Genomic DNA, 15,415 nt, shown 5'->3' with positions numbered 1-15,415 from the left:
CTACCCCACCCCCGTTTTGCTTGAAGCGACAGCAAGAGCCAGAGGTCCCTAGGTTCTCCTATGTTCCACGGGCACAACGATAAAACTCCACTGAGGTTCCCCATCCTTCGGGCTGGGAAGAATTCCCCTCGGACGACCATAGGGTGTGGTGTTTGAGTCAGTGGTAGCCTGTCATGGAGACTGATATTATCGAGAACTCCCTCAGGCTTGGAAGGAGCAGACTCCAGCAGCAGCAGAGGAGCTGCTCCAATCCCAACAGACTGATCCAGCTTGAAATGAGAGGCCACAAAAGGAAGAAGGGAGAAGGAAAGAGTAACAGAAGCCTCGAAGCCAACTCACCCCAAATAAAAGGAAGCCCTCCTTTATTTCTCTTTACTTTTGGCTGGGACTTATGAGGTGTGCTTTCACTTTCATTTCTCCTTTTGGCAAAAATCTCTTTTAGCAGGAATGTCAGTAATGACAGGCCCCATCCACCTCCCAGGCCTCCAAGGGCGCAAAGCTGCAGCCTAGTAGTGCCAGACGCACAGGCCTTGCCCCCCCCCCCGGGCCTCTCCACAGGCCAGTGAAAGAAAAAGCCCAAGGGCCTGGATGGCAGAACGTCTGCCTAGCCACCTCTCAGGCCTCAAAGAGCACAAGCCTGTGACCTAGAATTTCCAAACTCCCAGGCCTTAGCCCCCTCCTGGCCCTCTCAACAGGCCAGTGGAAGAGAAAAGGTCCAAGGTCCTGGACCCGTCAGGCAAGAATGCCTGAAACATTTCTGCTAGTGATATGTCAACAAAGGCAGGCCTAGCTACCTCCCAGGTTTCAGAGAATGCAAGCCTGCGGCCTAAACTTGCCCATCTCTCAGGTTTCAGCCTAGTCCCGGGCCTCTCAAGAGACTAATGAAAGGGAGAAGGTCCAGGGTCTGGATCTGTCAGGTGAGGACACCTGAAGTGAGTTGCTGTACAGGGGTCATTTAGTAGAAAAAGAGCTGGAGGAACTCATTAGCATATGCCACGCCCCTTGCCATCACCAGAACTGTGTCATTACCATAACTGATTTGCATGTAACACACCCCCTGACATCACCTATCCTGGCTGTTTTGGACCCAATCCTGGCCATTCAGGGCCAAAATTGGGCCAAAAATGGCAAAAAGGGGCTGAAAATGGCCGAAAAGTGGGCCCAAAATGGTCAGAATCGGGCCACTGCTGAGCAGGAGAGTGATCCACCACCCATCAGAGGCCCGATCCGGGCTGTTTTGGCCCCAATCCAGGCTGAAACGGGCCCAAAATGGCTGAGAGTCAGGTGGGTGGGGCCACCTGACATGTGACCTCTTTGGGGAACTGCCAGAACTGCGTTCCGGTGCGTTCTCCCTCGAAATGAGCCCTGAACGTTGTGGTTAAGCCTTGATTAGCAATTAGATAGGAGACCTCCAAAAAAGACCAGTGTTGCAGAGGCAACTATGACTGGGTGGCACTTTCCACCACCAAGGGGAAAGAAGTTAAATATCTCCTATTTACATAGTCGCAGCCATAGTTATTATTTAACATACACACTGGTGGAAGTAAGAAGGAATTCAAAGAGGTCCTGAAGGCACACCAACAAATAGACTAGCAGCTAGACCGTCAGATGGGCAAGAGAGGTATCCCAGTGGGGGATCCAACTCCAGAAAGGTAATGGGGTGCCCCCCCCTCAAATTAAAAAGGAAGCAAGGGCGATTAAAAACACAGATCTTGGTTAAGCCTCCAACCTGAGGACCCTGAGCTATCAGTTTTCTCCCTCAGCCAAGAAGAAAGGAAAATTCCCTAGCACATAGTCACCGATAAAAACAAGGTCTTTCTCAGGAGCTGTATCCTAGAAGGCTCCCTAAGGTGATGAAGGTCCTGGAGTCTTCTCCCTTAAGGACCAAGGGAAAGAAGGACAATGGGGTCGGAGAGAATCCTCCCTAAAATCAGGAATAACCCCATCAGGGATTCCTTACCAGTAGCCCTTCATACCTGTAGAAGTCTAAGAGGGAAACTCAGGCAAAACTAACCACTCTATTTCCTTTTTTCCAAGTCTTATACATTGATTCCAGGGGCTACTAAGAGGATCAAGCTGCCATTGGTGGATGATCTGGTAACCAGCCTGCCATCTAATCCTGTGGTGCCCATTGACAAAGATGGACTACCTAAGGTTTCTGGCCTCAGGCAGTTTGAACTGGCTATGCACAGAAAAATGGAAGCTTCCACTACATCCTTCAGAGCACTGGCAACAGATTTGCTCCTTCCTAGAGCTGCATTCTCTTGGATCTCAAACCTGGCTGCAGTGAGCAGCAAAGTTCTTTAAAGAGCTGAAGGGCAAAACTAAGAAAATAGTCCCAGCAATATGCTGTGCCCAACAAGAATCATGGTTTTCAGGCACCAAGCACAAGACTTAGCTTAGGAACCGGAACATGGACCATTTGTTCAAAGCCAAAATAACCGTGGTTCCTGTCAAAGACATAAACCTGTCTGAAGAAGCTCTGCAGTCGGAATACCAAAGGGCCAAAGAAGGGAACTCTGTGTGTCTACACCAAGGTAGCAGGCACGATGGTGATTGGAGGAAACTTACATGCTTGGCAAACCCTTGGCAGCCAACAATAAGAAACAGGTGGGGTGCCAGAAACTCCAGGTGGCACAGAATTCAATTCTGTGCCACCTGGACCTTTCCCCTCCAGATCCAAAAGAATTTGGTCAAATAAAATAGACAACTAGGAACAAGGTCAGAATGGAAAGGCTAAAATTTGTCATGACTGCCATTCAGAAGGGAGATTGTCTGGCTTCCATTGATCTCTCAGAGGCACCTCCAACATCAAGCCCTTCCTTTTGCCTGAAAACACTACCCAGGGTGTTCATCAGAATTCTAGTAACACTAATAGCATGGCTAGGCCGCAGACAGTGTCTCTTTTCCCGTACCCAAACAACACCTTGATCATGGTTCCCTTCCTACTACAAGTGGAAATGATAAAATTGATGGCAGTCTGTCTATGGGACCAAGGCTTCATGGTCAATGAAGTAAAGACGAGTTTTACTCCCAACCCAGTAAATATTGCACCTAAGGGTAGCGGTTCAAAACAGAGTTTTTCTGTCACAGGAAAGACAACAAAGAGTTGGTAATGACATCAGAGGTCTTAAGGAGACAGAAGTTGGAAGTGATGCTCCTGGCTCAGCAGCTGGGGATGAGGGTATCCTCTTAGGATGTCCTCTAGGAGGCAAGGTTCCAGACCTGGGCACTCCAGAGATGCCTGTTGCCATACCGTGAGGTGTTAAAACACAAGAAGTCCAGGATAGTTGCCAGAGATCCTCAAACAGGAGGACAACCAATGGCTGGACCTCATTCAGTCCCATGATGATATCCCACTCAGGGAACCAAAGAGAACAGTGATGACCATGGACACAAGTCTTTGGGGATGGGGATCCCACACCCAAGGAAGAATGGCAGAGGGCATCTGGCTAAAGGAGAAATGATCAACAGTGTAAACCCTTTGGAACAGAGCCATCAGATGGGGTCTGGTGGAATCCCAGGATCTTCCCACAGGTTATCATATGTTTATACAGACAAAAGATTACCTTGAATCTCTGAAAGAAGTACACATAGCAGGCCAGGACAACTCCCCAGAAGACTAGCTAAGCCAGAGAGTGATGGACCAAGCAGAATATACTGATTTCCATGTGGCCACCTTATTGATTGTTTCTAATGACTAAGGATTTATAGGCTGCCTATGTTGCTGCTTCCCTTAGTGAGTGCACCCTGACATCTAGTGGCATCTCCAAACCTCTGGCTTGAAATGCCAGAATTATGTACCCTCTGCCTACCTACTTAGCCAAGAAAAAGGATACTCTCTGTCCCAAAGAGGACTTCCTGAAAACACACAACTAGTGTCCCAGACTTGTGAAAACTGTTTAGTCCTGCTCAAGTGGAATCTCACATCTCTATGTATATCCAGGTAGTGAGATTCTTTTTTCTTTCCCATGCTTTGGATTAGGTTAGAAGAAGGGAAGTACTGTCTCTTTTGTCCTATGAAAATGTGGAGTTCACCTTTGGAAAAAAGTTGGTTCCATTCATAACTTGCTCTACCATTTTTGAAGGAAAGGGCATGGATCTCCATCTACTAGTAGTGCCTGCCGTTCTGACACTTGTCTAGCTGATTTTATTCCCATCTGAAAGCTGGCTTTAAAGGGCAATTCCTTTAGGGGACATGAGGTCAAAAGCTCAAAGTGTCTTTTGGATAATGCTCTCAATGCCAGATTAAGATTTCACATGGGAAAAATGAGAGAATCCTTGGAAGATTCAACAATGAGGTCTCCTTTTAAAATCTATTGCCATAAGGGTGATATATAAGGGAATGTCCCTTCTTAGAACCCATAATTGTCAAGATGGATGCTACCTGTTGTCTAAGGGTGCTGGTGTTAAGACTTTTCTTCAACCCTTCTTGAAGGAAGGATAGTAACTCCCTAATTAGTCCTGAAAGGTTACATCCATGCACTCTTCTGGGAACTTGGCAGGAATTTTTATAGACTCTGTGGAACTATTCCTGGAGGTTAACATAGTACCAATAATGCCTTCTGCTTAATTCAACCCTATTAGATGTTTGTGTTCGACCTCCATGCTGTGAGGCTTGTCAGAGCTGGTCAAGGATGTGATATTGTCCCTGCATCAATGTGCCCTCCTTCAGTGGAGGTGCCAGGGATCCACGATTGAAAGATTCTTCAGGTTTTGAGACCATGTCTTTTTGGACCCAAAGGTTGCTATTAGTATCACTTCTGCACTTTACTATGTGATCTTCTGAACAGCTCTGTGCAATAGCTGTACTGGGAAAGCGTACAGGATGTGTTAAGGCAGCTTGCTGCTCACAGCGTCTATCCCTATGTTTTGAGGGTTTCTTCTTCTTGCACCTTGCCGAAAACTGTGGTAAATCAGTGGAGAAATCTCTCTGGATAACATCCATTCTCTCATCAAGAAATATAGGATAGATAAGTTGTCCTCCCCAGAGACAACCTTCAGTAGGCAGTTACCACAACACACTCTCTAGGCCTGGAAGCCGGACTACCCACCCTGGGGCACACTGTTCTTGTATGTCCCAAAAGCATGGACTGCTCCACTTCTAGGACCACCGGAGAATGGAAGATTTGGATTCACTTACTGTGAAGCTTCTTTTCTCGGTGGTCCAGGAGTGAGTGTCCTACCTATCCAAGTTTCAAGGGAGGGACTTCTAGAATTGGATGAAGAGTTAGGACGATAGTCTTCCTCCCACTGGATTCAAGGGAGGGACCTTTCTATTTATTAAAAAAAAATTAGGAAGTTATTTTTCCCTCTTGGTATACTGATGGGGAGTCAGGCCTGGGAACAGACTGGCGATTTCAGGGACAAGCCCCTCTTCTCCAGGATCAAAATCAGCTGAATGACCCAGCCTTCGAAGAGCTGTGACTGACCCATGTTCACCCAGCTTGCTTCAAGTGGAGGAGACAGGAATCAAACCCGGTCTCCAGATTAGAGTTCCACCGCTCTTAACCACTACACAAAACTGGCTCTCTTAGGATGCAGGTTGCAACAGTAGCATAATTTACCTACATATAACGTTTTTCTCCTTATGAATGTTGTCCTATAATATCATCAGCATCAATTTTTAAGAAGAGAAAGTTTATTTGTAAAGCTCAGTAGGCTTGTTCTCAGAAAACATATGCAATAGTTGCAAGTAGGGTTGCCAGGGACCTGGAGTCCCTCAACAGGAGATGCCTAAGACCCTGGACTCTCCCAGTGGGGGATTGGTAACCGGCATTTACCCCGGCTTCCTTCTTCGCGCGCGTGCTCCCTGCTTGTGGGATGATGTCACTTCTGGAAGTGATGTCATCACGCGTCCCCAGGTCAAAGGGGGCCCTTGTCCTCACCAGCACAGGCTGCTCTTGCCACGGCCCACTCTTACCGCCACCAACCGCAGCCCGCTCGTTTGGTGCAAAGAGGCTGCGGTGGTGAGAGCGGGCCACAGTGGTGGTGGTGGTGGTGGTGGTGGTGGTGGTGGTGGTGGCGAGAGTGGGCGGCAGTGACAGTGGCAGTGAGAGCGGGCCGCGGTGGTGGCTCTCTTCACCACCGCAGCCCGCTCTCGCCGCCACAGCCTGCTCTCACAGCACGGGAGTGCACCCCCCACACTCGGGGGTGTGCCGTGCCACCCAGGAAGGGGGCACCCTGGGGAGCATGCCCCCCACCAGCCAAGTAAGTAGGTGCAGGGGGGGGAAGGGTGGGACCAGGGGATCCCCCACCCCGGGCACGGGAATGGGAACCCTATTTGCAAGCAAATCTGAAAATAAACCAAGCTTGACATTCAATTTTGACCTTAAGATTTAAGATCAAAATAAGACTATTTAAACAGAGTAAAATTTATCTTGGAATTTTAAACTCAACCTAGTAAGGTTTTAAACAATTGATATATTAAACTTCATGAAGCTTTCTGAACAAATGCAAAATTACATGCATTTATTTTAAAAAAATCACATCCATCCTAAAGAAGTATTCAATAGTTAGTAGCAGAATTTTGACAATAAATAGACTCAAGAAAATTATAAAATTCAATTTTAAAATAGGACAGATATTTTGTACACAAGCACAGTCTAAGTACCTGTATTCAGACAAAGATCATCAACTAGTCTTTTACAACACACCGTGTTTATTTCATTAAAAAATAGACTTCTTTATCTTACAAATAATTAAAGCATTATGTGGCCAAGTTCATACACCCTCAGTCAAAAGAATATACTGTAATAATCTAACACCTACAAGAAAAATTAGAAAATACAGTTTTCCCAACTTCTATATATATCATTTTATTTTTCCATTCAATACAAAGCTGGGAGTAAAAATGACCCCAGCATGTATACACTACAATTTATTTAAAACAAAATTAACGCAGGGGAGAAACACTACAGGGTAACTGAATACTGAGTATAGAACTATGAAAGACTGAAAACAACATTTAATTACTTGTTTCTCACTTTGAACTCAGTTTGGCCCTACTTTTGAATAATATATGCTACAGAAATTTCCATCTAATATGGTTCAGTCTAGCTGAATTTTATCAGCTTCAAAAGGCTGAATTATTTGGTTGTTGTGGGTTTTCCGGGCTGTATTGCCGTGGTCTTGGCATTGTAGTTCCTGACGTTTCGCCAGCAGCTGTGGCTGGCATCTTCAGAGGTGTAGCACACCTTGGTGCTACACCTCTGAAGATGCCAGCCACAGCTGCTGGCGAAACGTCAGGAACTACAATGCCAAGACCACGGCAATACAGCCCGGAAAACCCACAACAACCATCGTTCTCCGGCCGTGAAAGCCTTCGACAATACATCGCTGAATTATTGACGCTCTGCTCTGAACATATTAATGGGCATTATCTTGGCTTGACCTTTAATGCACATGCTAAATTTCATGAAAGTTGGAGGCGTCAAGAGTATAATACAGTAACATGCAACATAGAAATTTTAAATATGGTGGCAATATTCTTCCTAATTTTTAATGCCCCAAATAACCATATATAGATGAAGACAAAGGACTGGCCATAACCATTGAGTGATTCATTGTCACATTGTACTTGCAGACATGTAGAATCAGGCAGGGATACAGACAGTTCCAAGTAATGACAGTATTTCCCTCTTTCAGAGCAGTGCGTTCAGTTTTATGGCAGCATACAGAAAACATGGATGGCCTCCTCCAATACACCTTTATATCTACAGCTATTAGACCTAACTTAAAAGCACACTTGAAGCAGTATTAGAAGATACTGTGATGTGATTTATATGAAAACTTCTACAGGCAGATAAACCAATAACAGTTTAAGTTTAATACATTTTCACATACTTATGTTTAATGCCATCATTGCAGTTTAACAATACAATTTTACAGATTTTTTTGTGCAGCTCATGCTGAATTTATCCAGTGATGCCACAGTCTAGTAGTGATAGTGACATTATAATTGCTTCCATGGTAGCAAATTATAAAGTCACAAACACTGATTGATTCATTTCATGCTGCCACAATCAGAAAGGAAGGTCAGACATTTTCTTAATTAAGAAAAAGAATTATTTATAAGCTTGAAGAGATTCTTTGTCTCATTTTCATTTTATCTGATTAAAAAAAAACAGCAACCAGATTCCTGAGCATTTTCAGAATGTTGGGGGGGAAAACCAAGAAAAATGCCAAAGTTACTTAAGGGGCAAAAACCAATCCGTTTCAGTTGTATTTAACAAACTACTTGAACACACAATGTTCCTAACACTTACTGCATCTTGTACTGTTTATATTTGTTGATTCAATATTATTTTAAAGTTATTTATTTTGCCTTTTAATTGATTTAAATTATACTTACCAATAACACCAGCTTTTGATATTTCCTTTTCAGTTCTGCCAGGCTGTCTGATGGTTCTGCATTCAGAACGTTATACCAGTCCTCTTTTGGTAGCTCTTCAAAAGCCATTGCACAACTAGAAAATTATTTCTAGTGTCTGCTTTAATGACAAAAGCAACACAGCTAGAAATAACATTTTAAAAAAGATTAAAGAGACATTATGTTGAGACACACCGTTAAGAAATGGGACAATAGTAATACTCAACAGTGATGATACCATCCCCCATCCCAAGTAGCAGAAGATGTTTCAGAATTCATTCCTGTTTTCTACCTATATATCCCAATATTCATGGTAAGTAGCAACATAACAAAACCTAAATTTTACAGTCTCTTAGAAGCATTAAATGAAATTACATCTCATCTACCTTCAATGTATAAAATATTCTAAATTCACATTGACATGAGTGAACATATGACAGTAAATAGGTTAAACCTGTATCAAAATTGTATAGTAATAAATACTTGCAAATTAATTGAAAAAGTGCTGCAGAAGCTCAGTCCTCAAGCGCTCTCTCTCTCTCTCTCTCTCTAAAGACAAGTGTCCTGACTGACTCATCAGTGCCCATCCCAAACCCCTGCACTTAGAAACATGAAATTTGGAGACAACATTCCTTTCATGATGTAAACACCCACAGCCTGCCCCTTGGGGAGGCAATGGCGTCCAGACGCTCCCATGTCTGTGGGAGAGATACGCAGCTGCTTTTTATGGCTGGAAAGTCTTTCTTCAGCCGTTTATCATTCTTGATAATAGAATGATCGGAAGATACCCATTTGTGCCTCATTTGGTGAGTTTGATGGGAAGATTTACTTCCTGGACTATGTCGGGGTAGTGTCTGATGTTGAAGTGCTGAGGATTGGGAATGCAACATCATTAGAAGCTGCGCTAGAGTGAATGGACAACCCCTCCCAATCTTACCCACTGATTGCTTTATTCGATTTCTTAACTACAGTTTGGAACCTGCAATACAGAATGATTCTATGCAGCTTTGGTGAGAAAATTTCTTTTGCTTAACTCTCGTTTAGCTTGGAAGTCTTTTATATGTTGGAAAACAAGAATTAGAAGAAATGAATATACACACACGAGCTTGCTTTATTTATATTGGAAAAAGAAAGTTTCAAACAGGCCTGTGGTGACTTTTTTGCTATGTATGTGGAAGCCTATGTGTCTTTTTTACAACTTGATATAAACAGTCTGACATGAGAAGCTGGAATGTAGTGCGAAGTAACAGCCTTGAAGATAAGCCGGCTGCCGGCTGAATGACAACAAATCCTCCTGAGAGGCCTGTGTCTCTCTGAAATTATTTTAGGTTTTTGGCTATAGAACTCTGGCTCAATAACACTAATTTCTGGATCTATGAGAAATAATACTGTGAAAACGACGAAATAATTGGATTTTATTGGAACTGAATAGGGAAAGAATTTAACTTAAGGGACTAATAATAGAAGAAGAAGAAGAAGAAGAAGAAGAAGAAGAAGAAGAAGAAGAAGAAGAAGAAGAAGAAGAAGAAGAAAGAAGAAGAAGAAGAAGAAGAAGAAGAAGAAGAAGAAGAAGAAGAAGAAGAAGAAGAAGAAGAAGAAGAAGAAGAAGAAGAAGAAGAAGAAGAAGAAGAAGAGAAGAAGAAGAAGAAGAAGAAGAAGAAGAAGAAGAAGAAGAAGAAGAAGAAGAAGAAGAAGAAGAAGAAGAAGAAGAAGAAGAAGAAGAAGAAGAAGAAGAAGAAGAAGAAGAAGAAAGAAGAAGAAGAAGAAGAAGAAGAAGAAGAAGAAGAAGAAGAAGAAGAAGAAGAAGAAGAGAAGAAGAAGAAGAAGAAGAAGAAGAAGAAGAAGAAGAAGAAGAAGAAGAAGAAGAAGAAGAAGAAGAGAAGAAGAAGAGAAGAAGAAGAATGGTTGAGGTTTTTGTCTGCCTCATCTGATATACCCAAAGAGTGGAGTGAACTGGACTGTTCGGAGTCTACATCAGACAGTTGACCCAAAGGTGAAGTTGGAATACATAAAGTTTGTGCTGGATTGGCAACCTAAATGTGGCAATGAAATGCACAATAATAAAAGAAAAATAAATTAACAAGAGAAGCCACAATTTTGGTTGTGAAGAGGTGAAAGAATGGGTGAAAGATTACTCTGGACCAGAAGAGGAAGAGGAATAAGATTAGAACAGTCATGAAGATGTGAATAAAGAATTTTGGGGAAAAAATAAATAAGGGATGAAGGGTAAATAAAGGGGCCCCAAATTTATTTTGTAAAAAAATTTTTAAAAGGTAATTCCCCCCCCCCAATTGATGATATATAGGCTTTTACAAAATAGTGAAAAGGATTAAAGGTTTGTAAATTAAAGATCAGAAGGGGGATATAAGTATTATTCTATTATTTTGGGTGGTTAATGTGTATTTGAAAGATCAATTTTTAGTTTAGACCAGAGTTGTATCTGTTGGGAAATATGACAGGTGAGAAGGGGAAGAGAGTATTACTTTTTTCTTTGTAATGTTATATGGGGAAAATGTTAAAGTGGCTTGTCTGCTGTTAGTGGTGGGATTCGATTGAATGATGTGGGCTCTAATTGAGATTGTCAAATTTAGAGTTATAAAGAGATATAAAAATATTGTTGGTATACATAGCAAATTGGAAGCACTGGATGACTCCCTGTGACTGGAGAAGAAAAATGAATTAATGACCAGGTTACGTTAAAATGTGGAGCTGGGATGTTAAATGGATGAGATAAGATATATACACAATATATATTAAAGAGAAAAGGGAAAAGGAAATCAAATAGACCACAAGCTGATTGATGTGAAAGGTGAAGTGTTATAGGGCAAAACTGTAATGATTAACAATATGAGTTAGCTCTCCTTTTTAGTTCACTTTGTATAGGCCATTCTAGGCCTATATTAGTTTTATGTATTTTTTCCCTTTTCTGTTTTTCTTTTTAAATTTTTACACAATAAAATAAAAAATTTAAACCCAAATGATGTAAACACCCACTAAGAAGAGATTTTAAGAAATTCACCCCCTAATGTGGTAAAAAGGGGTAAAATGTGTTTTCCCAAAGCTTACCTGTGTGGCTGGCACCCCCGCCCACTGCCAGCTTGGACGCTGTTCCCTAATTGGGCCAGCCTTTCAAGGTCATTTGCATATGCAGGCTGATGTGGGGCTCCCAACATTCCATCCTTCATCCCCCACCCCCCAGAGACAGTTGGAACACAGAGGTAATTTGCATATTGGTCCTCACCCCCCACATTCTAAACAGTATGTAGTTGCTATTGGGAGTCATTGAATGTGTCCTGAAGTAAAATGGACCTCCTAGTCTTCCCCTAAAAGTTCCCTAGGGTTGCCAATCTCCCTGTGGGGCCTGCCTTTCCTATGTGGCTGGCAAACTCCTGCCTGCTTGCACCCCACCCCCATCTCTCTAACTGGTCAGCTGTGGAACTCTTGTGTTCTGAGGTAAAAATCAGATAAAGGAAACTGCAGATAGTTGAAGAAAGACGGTACAAGACTCCTGAATAGGGATAACACGCTTAGTTTTATCAAAATACCTTTGTGAAGCTCAGGTACTATGCTATTATACTACAAAGCCAACTTTAAAAAATCACAAACCAAAAACTGTTACATACCTGTAAGTATTATAACTGGATTTAAAGTAGTTAAATACCATATCGAAGCATGGGTATCAAGCTAGTCTCTATATTTAATATAGTCTCTATATTAAAAAAACTGGAATTCACGTAGTCTGAGTTTTGTAGTCAGTGAAAGCTATAAAGTGCAGTAATCTATGTGTGGTAAACACAGTCTCTCTCATTAAATTTTTTTCCAAACTTTTTTCAAACTAATTGACTAAGATACAAAGAACTGTGTAGCTATTCAATAGTCTAAGACAGCACTGGCTTATGTTTCTTGACAGCACGGAAAACTATTCTGGAAAATGAGGGGGCTTGGAAAAGCAACTTCAGATATGACATCAGGGTTGCCAGGCCCCCTCAAACTCCCGGTGGGAGAAGAGGAGGGTACGTGCGTGCCCCCACAAACGTGATGACATCACTTCGTGAGTGAAGTCATCACGCGGCCCCTGGGAGCGCGCCCAGGCTCCACAGGGACTCAAATGTGCCCGATCCGTGCTGAAACGGGCCCATTTTGAGGCGCTGTGGAGCACAGGAGCGCTCCTGCACTCTGCAACACCTCGAAACGGGCCCAATCTGTGGAAAAATGGGCCTGAAATGAGCCCGATTTCAGCCAAAATGGGTCTGTTTTGAGGCACTGCAGAGCGCATGAGGGCTCCTGCGCTCCGCAGAGGCCCCAATCCGGGCCAAATCAGGCCCGATCCCAGCGGCTGCTGTGCACTGGAGCGCACAGTGCCACGGGGAAGCGTGCACAGAAGGTGCACCCCCCCTCTGGTTAGGTAAGTGGGGCGGGGGTGTGGGGACCAGGGGTGGGGGATCCCCCACTCCCACCAGGGGTCTGCAATCCCTATATGACATGAAGGTATTGCTGGTAAGAAAAGCTATTAGAAATATTTAAATTAGCTTTATGGATGAACTGCGGTTCTCGAAAGCTTATGCTACAGTAAAGTTGGTTAGTCTTCAAGGTGCTACTGGACTCTTTTCTATTTTGCTACTACAGACTAATACGGCTAACTCCTCTGGATCTAAGGTTAATGAAAGGCACCAAAGAATAGGGGAAAGTTTCAGAAATGCTTGGTAAACCATTAGTACTCCAAAATTCTTTGAAAATATACTTGGAATTTAAAACTCACATATATATTTATGAAACTTTGGGATGTCAAGAAAGTATGGGTATCCCAATTTCAGTTTCTTGCCACATCAGACAATATCACCAGAGAGTTGCTAATAACTCAAGCAGGAAAACAAAATTTCTCATACTTAGTAATACACTGAAAGGATTGTGTCAACCATGGAGATAGTAAAGTGAGGCGACCTACATAAAAAGTGTTTCTACATACTCAGAGAACTCCCCAGGGCATGCAGACTTTTAAATTAGCCAAAATTAAATAACCTCCAACACTGATAACCCCCCAACAAAATAAATAACTCCCCAACACTAATAAGCACTGAGCATGCCCAGAATGCATGGACTGTTAAGAATAGCTAAGTCTCAGGGAAAAGGGAAAAAATAAAATAAAAAAGAGTCCAGTAGCACCTTTAAGACTAACCAATTTTATTGTAGCATAAGCTTTCGAGAATCACGTTCTCTTCATCAGATGCATGGAGGGCAGAAGGAAACTGGTTCAAATATAGAGAAGGAGAGGGGAGGGGAGGGGGGAGAGGAGAGGGGGGATGTAAACAATCCTTTGTTATGGAGATGCAGACAGCTCCTTTTGGTGTGGGGATCAGTTTGCTTGTGTAAAGGTTCAAAGGAGTTTGCGCTGTTAGTCTGTAGTAGCAAAATCAGAGTTCAGCAGCACCCCTAGACTATCCAATTCCACTGCAGCACAAGCCTTCGATAACCACAGCTCTCCCCGCCAGATGCATCTGACAAAGAGAACTGTGGTCCTCGAACTGTGGTCCTCGAAAGGTAGGGCATATATCAGATTGGAGGATGAGCAGCTGTAAGAGCCCTCATGTGCCAACAATGTCCTTCTGCTCTGTACATTGGACAAACCAGCCAACCTCTACGCAAAAGAATAAATGGACACAAATCTGACATTAGAAATGGCAACGTCCAGAAACCAGTGGGAGAACACTTCAATCTACCAGGACATTCCATCAAAGACTTAAAGGTCGCTGTACTTCAACCGAAACCTTTCAAAAACAAAATCCAACGGGAAGCTGGTGAATTGGAATTCATATGCAAATTTGACTCTGTCAAGCTGGGACTGAATAGGGACTATGAATGGTTATCTCATTATCACAGGTAACTGATTTCCTTTACAGAGGCGGGGTCAGGGGGAGTCCAGTGGCACCTGGTGTGGGCTTTCGAGGACCACACTTCTCTTTGTCAGATGCATCTGGCAGGGAGGACTGTGGTTATCGAAGGCTTGTGCTGCAGTGGAATTGGATAGTCTAGGGGTGCTGCTGAACTCTTTTTGATTTTGCTACTACAGACTAACACGGCAAACTCCTTTGAACCTTTACACAAGCAAATTGATCCCCACACCTAAAGGAGCTGTCTGCATCTCCATATCAAAGGAGTTGTTTACATCCCCCCTCTCCTCTCCCCCCTCCCCTCCCCTATATTTGACCAGTTTCCTTCTGCCCTCCATGCATCTGACGAAGAGAACCTGATTCTCGAAAGCTTATGCTACAATAAAATTGGTTAGTCTTAAAGGTGCTACTGGACTCTTTTTTATTTTGCTACTACAGACTAACACGGCTAACTCCTCTGGAAAAAATAAAGTGGGGGATGGGGAAATTGGCCTGCTCAAGCTCCTGAGAGCTGACAGAATCCTAGACAGGAATACTTGGGAACATCAGTGGGATTCCCCCCCCCTCCACATCCCACCATTCCTCATGGTGCTTGCCTGTTCCTTCTAATATTAAAGTGGCTACCTCAAGCTAACACACAGGGCAGCAAAAAACTGCTATTCACATACTTCCTGGTTTGCAGAGACAGACAAACAAACAGATATTTTAAAGAGAAAGGAAAGAAAGACTGAGGTCAGTGCATGTGTACTGATCTTATGCTGCGATGCAACAGTCCAAGTGCAGACCAGAAACACAAACCCTCAAAGAGCTTGATGGCTGTTTGCTTCCCCACAGTTTAGGCTTTAATGAAAGGGGTAAGATAAGAATTGGGGGTTATGTGCCCCTCTGGCTTGGGTCCAGGACAGGGTTTCTATGAGAACAAACATTTCCCTTCCAGGGGAGCCTAAAACTTGCCCCACCCCCCACCCCTATCATCCAGTTCCTGAGCAACAAAGGATAGAACTAGGGGGGTATTTGTGGGCTGCTACGATGAGGGAACAACTCCCCACTCCATTGAAAGTGGGGAGTAAAATGTCTTTCAGGATCTCTGACTTCCCAACAAGCATCACTTCCATCTTGTCTGGGTTCAATTTCCATTTGTTTGTTTTCAACCATT

General features: G+C 43.3%; 1 protein-coding gene across 2 annotated transcripts in view; it reads right to left on the bottom strand.

The window, feature by feature from the left end:
- Positions 1–15,415, bottom strand: part of DNAJC24 (DnaJ heat shock protein family (Hsp40) member C24) — a 131,705-nt gene that overhangs the window by 80,050 nt on the left and 36,240 nt on the right. For both annotated transcript variants that reach the window (XM_054971433.1, XM_054971435.1), the window contains exon 2: positions 8,354–8,515. In XM_054971433.1, coding sequence (XP_054827408.1) covers positions 8,354–8,461 — 108 coding nt within the window. In that variant the 5' untranslated portion in view covers positions 8,462–8,515. The remainder of the gene's footprint in view (positions 1–8,353; positions 8,516–15,415) is intronic.

The sequence above is a fragment of the Eublepharis macularius genome, chromosome 2 (genome assembly GCF_028583425.1).
Source record: "Eublepharis macularius isolate TG4126 chromosome 2, MPM_Emac_v1.0, whole genome shotgun sequence".
In the NCBI taxonomy this organism is placed as follows: domain Eukaryota; kingdom Metazoa; phylum Chordata; class Lepidosauria; order Squamata; family Eublepharidae; genus Eublepharis; species Eublepharis macularius.
The sequence above is the reverse complement of the archived record's forward strand: the minus strand, read 5'-3'. Positions and strand labels throughout refer to the sequence as shown.